General features: G+C 54.9%; 1 protein-coding gene across 1 annotated transcript; it reads left to right on the top strand.

The window, feature by feature from the left end:
- Positions 1-8,509: 8,509 nt before the first annotated feature.
- On the top strand, positions 8,510-10,315 carry HOXD13 (homeobox D13). The gene is made up of 2 exons (XM_040972100.1): positions 8,510-9,278; positions 10,065-10,315. Exons 1-2 carry the CDS (start codon positions 8,510-8,512, stop codon positions 10,313-10,315), a joined length of 1,020 nt encoding a protein of 339 aa, XP_040828034.1.

Genomic DNA, 10,315 nt, shown 5'->3' on the forward strand with positions numbered 1-10,315 from the left:
CTCAGCTTTCTTTAAAAAAAAAAAAAAAGTCACAGTAGCCCGGCTGTCCCGTCCTAATGATGGGGCTGCACCGAGGGCTAATTCTCATTCAGTCCCAGCGAGCATCTCTAAATATTATTATCTCTTTTGGAGGTTGGCGGAAACAAAAAAATGTGGGATGCCAGAGCAAGGGAATGACTGGTCAAAATGACCCATACATCCTTCCGAGCCCAAGATGTCATTCATCAAAAAGTAGCGCCCGCTCGTCATTAAGGTACGAATGACGCCGTTCGAATAATCATTTATTGTAACAGGTTTATAAGCAAATAAATACACGCTCCTGTCAGTGGGTAATGAAGGCGGCTTCAGAGCAGACAAATAGATCCAGGTAGGAGGCGAGAAGACAGGAGAAGTGAGGAAGACGGCTCCGGTCCCTCGCCCGCTCCGAGCCAGCTCTGCTCGCCCGGGGGTTTGGCCTCGGGGGTGAAATTGACAGTCTGATTAATAGAGCGCACCGCGGTACATTTCCCCGTTCATTTAGGGGCATCATTACGCTCTCAGTTTGCTGGGCTGCCCCTTAGGTCCTAATCATGCAGCTCCTTCCTCATTTTTCCTCGGACACAGATACGTGTTAAATAATAGATAATGCTTTGCTTTTCCAGAGTAGATCCTCGCGATGGACTTAAAAAAAAAAAAAAAACATTTACAAGCTGGGGACGTTAGGGGGGCGGGGGGGGGATGCAGGAAGTGTTGCGTAAGGAGACCTCGCGCTGCTCCTGCCTGGATCAGTTATCTTTCGGTTTTCAGAACCAAATATGTATTTTAGTTAACAAATAGGACGCTGAGTCTTCCCCCTCCCCACTTCTTCGCCTCGATGCTCAGAGAGAGAGAGAGAGAGAGAGAGAGAGAGAGAGAGAGAGAGAGAGAGAGAGAGAGGAGAGAATATGAATCTGGTATCTCAGAGTTTTGAAAGCTCTTTCTTGCTACGTGGCTGGGGAGGTGCGTTGGCCCCACGCCTCCAAACGGAAGTCATTAGGTCCTCTCCAATTTTCTAGATCCGTTTACAGAGTGAGTTCTGAAATCCCCCCCGTTTTATTTTATTTTTGTTGTTTGCTTTTTTTCCCCTTTTTTCACTTTTATAATCCTGCTAATGGATAGGCTTCTCGCTTACGCGTTTTCCCTGGGTGTGTGTGTATGGGGGGGGGAGGGAAGCCCTGGGTCGGAGAATCGCGGAATTCGACAGCGAACTTTAAACACACTCCCAATTTACAGCGCCCCACGGGCCGCTCCCAATCCACTTGGTACATCTCTAGCGCTCGTCCACTCCCACCCCACACCCCGGAGAATTATCTGCGGCAAAGTAGCCAGATTGGAGGTCAAAGAGCAGGGGAGAGGTGGAGACTCGCCCTTCTTCCCTTGCCACCCGCTGCCTTGCTTGCCCACAGTTGCTTTTCGCGCTTCCCCAGCCTCGACTCCTCGACCCCGGCTCCTTACCTGTGGCCCCGGCTATTCCCGACGCTGAGTCCGGGCGCAGAGAGGCGCCGACTGGCCTGGCTGCAGCTCCGCACGGCCTGAGCTGGGCGGCTGAGCCTCTTAGCGATAACTTTGATAGTCATAATGACGCCGGTGGCAACCATTTTAACGAAGATCAATCTTCAGTCAAGGCCGTTCCTCATCTCGTGCGCCTGCGCCCCACCCTGCCCAGAGCCCCGAAGCGCGGTGCCGGTCCGCGCACCAGCAGCCCCAGAGGGAGAGATCTGCAGACGCGGAGGAGAGTGGGACGGAACGCGGAGCGTGGGAGAGACCCTGGCCGCATGGGCTCCAGGCGCGTGTCCCGCATCCCGCCACTGCACCAAGCCAGACCCCCAACAGGCCCCCTCCTTCCTTCACTCCCGTCCTTCCAGTCACAGCCAGCACATTGGGGTGTATTAGGGGCAAATGTAGCATCTCTTTGCACATCTGTCTGTTGGCGCTTTCCTTTTAACCTTGGGCCCGTTGGGGGTGCGTCAGGAACGTAAGGGAAGGCGAGGTGTGAAGTATATGTTTATACATAGATACACATATATAGTCAATGCCAAAAGTTTCTCTCCTGTTCCCCTCGGCGCTAACTTATTTCAACAACGAGAGCTTTGCTCAGAAAATCAATTCCACCTCTTTAAGGCAATAAATAGAATGCTCCTCCACAGGCGCGCAGCTGCTGGGGTCGAGGGGCAGGGGACGGGATTAGGGGTGGTGGGGAGAGTCGCGGCACCAGGACAGGACTTGACTCTACTCCTGCTCCAAGGGCCACCCAGTCCAGAGCTCTCTCTTCTCACGCCCTTACAGTGGTGGAACCCCAGCCCTGCCGGCGCCTCCACCTGCTCGCACTCAGCTCCACCCAGTTTCGCCACTCCTGGTGGTCACTGCTCCCGTGATGCGAAAAGGATTCCCCCACCACCACCACCCCGCCCCCGCTCCAGCCATGCCCCTTTCGCTCCCGGAACTGAACCGGGAACCTTGTCCAGGCGCTGGTCCCAGGAGCCCGAGGCCCTTAGCAGGGGTGGGAGGCGAGCCGGGGCGCTACCTTGGGCGGAAATCCGCGGATGCCTTTATTGCTGTCGTTTGGCGCCCCCATCTGTTCCTCTCGCGGTTCAGGCGGCCGCGAGCGATCTTTGAGTTGCTGATGCGGCTGCCTTGGCCTAGGATACCGAAGGCCACCCCTTGCTCTACCACCCAAACCGCAGGTCTCCTACTTGGCCCTCTGGGATCTGGTGCCTCAGGTCGCAAAGGCTGCGGCACCACGCCGGACCTCGTCTGCTTGAAAAAGGAAACTATCTCTCAAAGATTCTTCATGGAGGAGTGATTTTGAGAACTTTTTAAAGTAACATTAGTATTGCATTTCTAGCACGTTGATTGCAAGAAGCACATTCGAGACCACGTCAGGGAGACTGAACGCAGTAAGACACCTATAATTTTTCCTTCAACCGCGTTTAGCTGACAATAATGTTTCACGAGGCCCAGTGAACATTCCATTGCAATATGTAATGTCCCTTCGTTTATTTGGCTTCCACACCTACTCGCCGCCGCAGCACTGTTTGCTAACGCCCGTGCAATGCGGTTGCAAGCACTGTTAAAAGCTATCAGGGCAACTCAGCCCCGTCCTTTTCAGAGACTTCGGCCACTGAGGTTCAGGCACTTGCGATTTAAAGTTGTCTCTGCTGCTGTCCTAAGGCAGTGCCATTTGGGGGGAGCTCTTCTTGCTGGGGGTGAATGCAGACCTACCTGGCAAATGAGAAGCCTGGGTTGACAAGGGTGAGAAAATGGCGAAAGTTCTGTCAGTGTTTATTGCAGAAACACCCGGATTTCGCAGCCTCTGCCGGAACGTGGAAGCTGAACTTGGGCAAGGCCTGTCCAATGTCCCCAGTGTTTTCACGCATCCTCCAGAGCGCTCAAGGCCTCGCACTCACTATCTCTTGCACAAGGGCCACGTAATAAAGCCAAACATGAATCCTACACACGTCCTTGTGTCCTGCAGGAACGTTTTAGGAAGAAAGGAGAGGGGCACAGTTACGATTTTGTCCACTGGAAATGAGGGGTGGGGAAGCGCTTTTTGCTCCTGAAGAAGAGCAATATAAAAGAGGCCTACTTTTTTCTTGGTCAGGCCTGCAGACTAAATATTTGTTTCTCCAGCGGCGGAGAGTCCTCCGAGGTAAAGTGCTAAACCCTTTGGCCTCACTCAGAGTGCAGGTAATAAAAGTCTGTCCCGGCCCGAGGCGGAGGGCTCTGGGAACGCCGCAGCGAAAGCCCCTCGGCCGCCCGCCTCAGTTTAGATTTTTTTCGGTCGCCGCAGAGCCCAGGACAACAGGGTCATCACCGCGAGTGCCTGCAGCCGGATGCACGCTCCCAATCTGCCGGGGCACGCGGAGTGGGAAGCACCTCCGGAGCCTGAGCTGCCAGTCCCGGGCGCGGGGGCTGTAGGCTGGGCGCGACGCGCACCCGCCGCGGAAACTTTCGGTTTAGAAGAGAAGCAGCAGCTTTGGGGGCTCCAGGCCTGGAGGCACAGTAGCGTTGCACGCGCCCCCTCCTTGGGCATCCGGTCCTCCCCCTGCCTCCCCTGTGCCTCTGCTTGGTTCTGTCTCTCCTTGCTTCGCCATCCTGCGTCCCACCGGGGACGTGCTCGGGTGAGGGGCAGGTTAGGTAGGTGCTTCCGCGCTGCACTCCGCTGGCTGAGCGGACCCGCCTTCTCCCTGAAGCTCGACTGTGGCTCACACGCGACCGGAAAACTTGCAGGGACATCTAGCGCCGGGCGCGGGGAACTGCGCTCCTCCGGGCACGGCAGAGCGCGACCGCGCGCAGTCTCCTGCCTGGCTCTCAACACCCTCTGCGCTAGGCACTTCACTACCCTTCATCCTCTTCCTGGTCAGCACCGCTCGCATTCCCCCACCCAAACAGCAGCAGACTCGGAAGAATGGAGACGGGTAGACGGCCTTGGTTTCTGTTCTCTCCAACAGCCGGCAGAATGAACATTTTCCTGGACCTTAGCTTTCAAAATAGTTTAGTGAAAGAAGTGCGTTTGGAAGACAACCTGGAGAGGTCGGACGAAACGGTAGCAAATTGCAGTCCCAGATTTTATTTACCTAAAAAGAAAACAAATTACCCGGGTCCTCTGGCCCTACCCATTCACCTTCAACATACACACACCCGTAGCCATGAGTGCCACTCTTTACAGGAATTCGCTGGTGGTTTGATTCCCGCCAAGGGCTGAGTTCTCTAGATCCTAGGCAAGGGCCTGCTGCTCGGAGGAAGGCAAGCCTGACTTTACAAAGTATCACTTGGGTTGGGAAGAGGGCTTTGATACTGCTGTTGCTAATTTTTCATTTCATGAGGGCTAATATCGGTTGATAAACATGATACAGGTAAGTCAAAGAAAGTGCCCAAATGTTCAGGTTATCAGGGTCTGGCTGCTCTTTCAAGCCCCCCCCCCCTTTTTGTTTTCCCTCACACTAAGTTTTTTCGTTATTGATATTTTCGTTTTTGATATTTCCGGGGGAAAAAAAAACATAGGGGAGGGAAAGTTAACTCCCAAGTTGATCAGACACAGCCTTGATTAAGAATACCTTTCCGCCAGTGCCTCGAGGTTTTCCCAGGAGCTTAGACTGTTTCTACACAGAATCTTTGGCTCCTTACAAGTTAATTAGAAGGGTGTCCTGCACTTCCTGGTGTGGCCATCAAGGCAAATGCTTTCAAAGGAGTCCCCAGGACCCCACTTGGATAGGACCCTCTCATCCTGGCCTTAATGGCCGCCGATTATGTGGCTAATTGAGCTCACTGCTGTCTTGGCAAGTGCAGCAACTTCAATAAATCTAAACACAGCCTGCATCCCCCCAGTACCCAATTCAAGGCAAGCAGAATTGGAAGATCATCTACAAGGGGAATAAAAGTGTGTGGGGGGAGGGATGTGCTCTCTGGGACAACACTGATTCCCTACAAGGGAACTGTCAGAGGACACAGAATGAGCCTATGGGGCACCTAGTGGCACTGTGACCAACAAAGAGCCATCTTGAGTTGTTGTTTTGTTTTCACAAAAATCAGGACAGGTGACAAAACTAGCTTCACAAAACCTGCGCATGTTTTGTGAACAAAATCCGCATTTATTGCTAAAGATCCAATGATATACACCCACGCCAAAATCCAAGTGCTCCTGGTCAGCTAACAAAATGATCCCGTTGCGATTAAATCAGAAATCATTGCAGAGATAAGGAATATAGGCTAGATGAAATGTTTTAGCATATCCATCTCAAAATTCCTCCTGTGTCTACTAACCCCTAGCTTGTCAACTGTTGTGTTAGTTCACAGACAAAGCAGTCCCAGGAGCTGATAGCAGCGGCTGCCCAAGAGTGCTGAATTTAGAAATCCACTCAGGCCATTTCCAAAGGATAACCTTTTCCCACTGGGCTGGAGCCTCAAAGCATGCGCTAGAAATAGGTTTGACATTAGGGCAGCAAGAGGCAAAGCTGCCAGTTATTCCAGACCTTTCAAGGCCATGGTTACCTTTTGAGGTGCGTAGAGAACCTGCAAGTCCTGAGGTGAGAGGGGCATGCACGCAGCAGTGTCTCAGAGCATGAAAAGGTCTCTTTCCAAGGGGATGTTCATTGAGCTTTCCTCCCAGTCCCGCACAATGGAATTTGGGGGTGTTGAACTGCACTTTACTTGCATTTCAGTGTAAATTGGTTATTAAAATGTATTTAGCAGAAAGTAAGTGGAACAAAAGCTCAAGTACACAAAACCATTGGCATATTTACTTTTAAGAGATGGAAAGTTCGTTGGTTCCAGTTGTCTTAAAAATATTTCAAGAACAGTTTTTAGTTCATAAATAAAACCTTTAATGTATCTACTTGTTTTTTTTTTTCCACCTCTCAGGAAAGAGGGATAAAAAGGGAGAGAGAAGCGCTTCAGGGTGACCTACAGTAGACACTTTGGAACCAAAATGTTTGGGAACGGTGGACCCAATGAAACCAAAACAGCAAAACTGTCACCTGATCTGGTTTGGCTTTTTAAAAGCACCAGCCCAGCTTCCATTGCTCGCTTTCCACTGCCTTCTACCAAGAGTTCAAAATTACTCTCACCAGGAACCCCACTCCCTAAGATGTCCTGTCCAGCTCAGGTCCTTCCCGGCTGGAATTGAATCATGAACATGTCTAGGACTTCAAAAAGGTCAAACAAATTCTCTTGCCTTTTCCTTCCAGCACCCCTCTCATAACTTTCCCCTTTATTTGAGCCTTTTATGGTTACTGCTTTTCACGTGTCAACACTCCCAACACCAGCAGCAGCCCACCTTGCAAATGCCAGGGCAGGGCCCAGGAGGGCCTCCCTGATTTCCTCATCTTACTCGGGGAGCCTGGGAACAGCCGGGCTAGGTGACACGCTAGCCTCACTAGGCTTGGGTTTTCCTGACTGATTGTTTTAGGAAACAGACTGGCCTAGGACATTGGCGCCAAAGAACGGGAAAAGGTTCACGCCGAGAGTTCTCACACCCGCCCAGAGCCTTTCATTCGTGGCATCTACTGTTCCTGTTAAGACACTCTTGCAGTCACCACAGGGCACACAAGCGCCCCTATTATTTACTAAGAGTAAAAGGGATTGGTCGATCGTGGGCTAAGGTCCTGAGACAGAGGACCTTAGGAAGCGGTGCAGAGAGCAGTGGAGTTCCGGAGCCAGGCCTAACCTCCTCAGCAGCGCTGCCAGCGCCCACCATATCGGTGGAAAGAGATTCAGTTACTCTGGGTTGTCCCTACCAGGAGCCCCGACTTTCCCTTAGAAAAGGTGCCCCTAATTCGCCCCCTTTCAGACCCGTGCAGTAGATAGCTCAGCAGAGACAAAGCCCATGGGAAAATAAGGTTTTCAGTTGATTGGGGAGTGAGTAACGGGTGGGGAGGGAGGTGGCAGCAAAACACAAGATGCCAGTCGCCCCGGCCGCGGGCGAGGCGCAGAAGCTTCGGCGACGGCGGGAGGCAGAGCGACCTGCAGCTCGCTTTTCTCCCCGGCCTGGGGAGGGGAGCCAGGGCGCCAGGGAGCCCAGTTCGTGGGGCGGGAGGGGTGGAGTGGGGAGGGTGACTCCGGGATGGTGGCCTGAGTGGAAGAGCGTGGACCCGGGATCCAAGGTTCTTTTCTCTCCGGGGCAAAGCTGTCGGGCTGAGCGTGCCTGAGGCCGGATCCTTGGGTTGCTTCACGGACTTGTTCAATCTCTGCCGCCGACCCTCCACAAGGCTCCGCGAGCGTTCTGGGGCGCGCACTGGGAGGGTCGGGCGCCACCGGTTTCCTACGTCGGAAATGCCCCTTGCCCGATAGCAATGCGAGAGGTAGTGCTCATCACCCCTCTCCGCATTGGGGGTCTAAAGGCCGGACTGACCACGCCAGCTGCAGCCACGGTAGTCAACACTAGTTTCCACATCATGCAAACGGCGTTGTCCTTCCTCTTCATGTGATGGCGCAGCCCGGCCAGCCGAGGAGAGGTGGCAAAAAGAGCTGTGGCTGAGACGAGGTGCAGGCCTCAGCTGCAGCCTCAGTCACAGGCAGGGCCTGGGATGGGCCGTCGCGCAATCGACTCGTGGGGGTGGCTGCGGCGCAAAAGCCGGGGTCTGGAGGAGGGCGGGAATGGGAGGTGGGCCGTGCCCCGAGTTGGGGAGGGGTGGGGGCCCGGTGGGTGGGTCCAGCTAGGCCCGGGCCGTGAGCTGGGGTCCCCCCTACCGCGCCCCTACCCCCACGTGGCCCCGCGCAGCCAATGGCACAGCCCCAGGCCGGCGCCCTCGGGGCGGGAGGCGGCCCCCCGACCGGCCCAGACCCCCTCCCAACCTGAACTTCGTTTTTATAAACGTCCCGCGATGAGCTAACCTGTTGAAGGGCGGGCGGGAGGCGGGAGGCTCGCAGAGGCAGAGGGGAAGAGGGCGGGAGCGAGCACAGGAGAGAGAAAGGAGAGGAGGGAGGAGGCGCGCTGCGCCATGGTGTCCTGTGCCGGGCCAGGGCCAGGGCCAGGGCCGGGCCAGGCCGGGCCATGAGCCGCTCCGGGAACTGGGACATGGACGGGCTCCGCGGGGACGGTGGGGCCGCGGGAGCCGCCCCCGCCTCCTCTTCCTCTTCCTCTGTGGCGGCGGCGGCGGCAGCGCCGGGCCAGTGCCGTGGCTTCCTCTCCTCGCCCGTGTTCGCCGGGACACATTCGGGGCGGGCGGCAGCGGCGGCAGCGGCGGCGGCGGCAGCGGCGGCGGCCTCTGGCTTCGCCTACCCGGGAACCTCGGAGCGCACCGGCTCAGCCTCGTCGTCATCTTCGGCTGTGGTCACGGCGCGCCCGGAGGCTCCCCCAGCCAAAGAGTGCCCGGCGCCCGCCGCCGCCGCAGCGCCTCCCGGCGCTCCAGCGCTGGGCTACGGCTACCACTTCGGCAACGGCTACTACAGCTGCCGGATGTCGCACGGCGTGGGCTTACAGCAGAACGCGCTCAAGTCATCGCCGCATGCCTCCCTAGGCGGTTTCCCGGTGGAGAAGTACATGGACGTGTCGGGCCTTGCGAGCGGCAGTGTGCCGGCAAACGAGGTGCCGACGCGAGCTAAGGAAGTGTCTTTCTACCAAGGCTACACCAGTCCCTACCAGCATGTGCCGGGCTATATCGACATGGTGTCCACTTTTGGCTCCGGGGAGCCTCGGCACGAAGCGTACATCTCCATGGAAGGCTACCAGTCCTGGACGCTGGCCAACGGGTGGAACAGCCAGGTGTACTGCGCCAAGGACCAGCCCCAAGGTTCTCACTTTTGGAAGTCATCCTTTCCAGGTAGGGGCGATGGAAAGAGAAAGGGGGTGGGGGAGAGGGGACAGTTAGGGAGAGGAGGTGAAGAGCGAACCCAGAGGAGAAAAATGGATTAGAAGCATCCGCCCCTGCTTGGAAATGGGCGCCTGTGCTCCACGCCTGACCAAGGTTCACCCGGTGGAACAGTTTGTCCAGTTGGTGTGAAATCTGTAAACTCCTCCCAGGATTTAAACGGCTGCTCTCACTCCCTTTAACTGGGGCGGGCGGTACAGGTGCGGTTTCCTCGAGTTGAGAGCCTCCGTCTTCCCCCCCCCCCACCCCCTTACTCTGCTCATTCCTTCCCTGACTAAAGATGTGCGATGGGGTGGAGCCCCTATTTTGTGAGAACGTGACTGCTCCTGGGTAACCGCTAGCGCTTATTAGACCAAGCCCAGGAGCTGCAAACACAGAAATCAGAGCAATAGCAGAGTTGTGAGTTGTGTGTGTGCACACGCACAAGTGGCATTTGCAGACCCTGACCTTTTGAGTGACCCAATAACGATGCCATCAAATCATAGGCTTGTGAAGATTCTGGTTTGAGAAACCGTGATGCTCCATCAAATTGTTAGGCTTTGTTTTCAAATACAAATCATCTTTCCCTAATAACCTGTAAATACAGTGTTGGTGTAAATAATAAAATGTAAACGGTCTGGTTTGTTTATTCCCTACACCCTTACAGACCCCCACTCACGCACACACATGCGCACACAGCCCTCAGCTAGGTGTTCCAAATAGCCTGGTCTAATTTTCCCATGCTGTTGTTCGTACCAGGGGATGTGACCCTCAGTCAGCCGGACATGTGTGTCTACCGACGGGGAAGGAAGAAGAGGGTGCCCTACACCAAACTGCAGCTCAAAGAACTGGAGAACGAGTATGCCATTAACAAGTTCATTAACAAGGACAAGCGGCGGCGCATTTCGGCTGCCACAAACCTATCCGAGAGACAAGTGACCATTTGGTTTCAGAACCGAAGAGTGAAGGACAAGAAGATAGTCTCCAAGCTGAAAGACACTGTCTCCTGA

Source organism: Ochotona curzoniae, unplaced genomic scaffold (genome assembly GCF_017591425.1).
Source record: "Ochotona curzoniae isolate NIBS_2020 unplaced genomic scaffold, NIBS_Ocur_1.0 contig_2210, whole genome shotgun sequence".
In the NCBI taxonomy this organism is placed as follows: domain Eukaryota; kingdom Metazoa; phylum Chordata; class Mammalia; order Lagomorpha; family Ochotonidae; genus Ochotona; species Ochotona curzoniae.

Bases quoted from the DNA above. Each gene is read 5' to 3' on its own strand.
- HOXD13 (XM_040972100.1), top strand. From the start codon at position 8,510: ATGAGCCGCTCCGGGAACTGGGACATGGACGGGCTCCGCGGGGACGGT. The intron at 9,279-10,064 runs GTAGGGGCGATG...TGTTCGTACCAG, and splicing joins TTGGAAGTCATCCTTTCCAG to GGGATGTGACCCTCAGTCAG.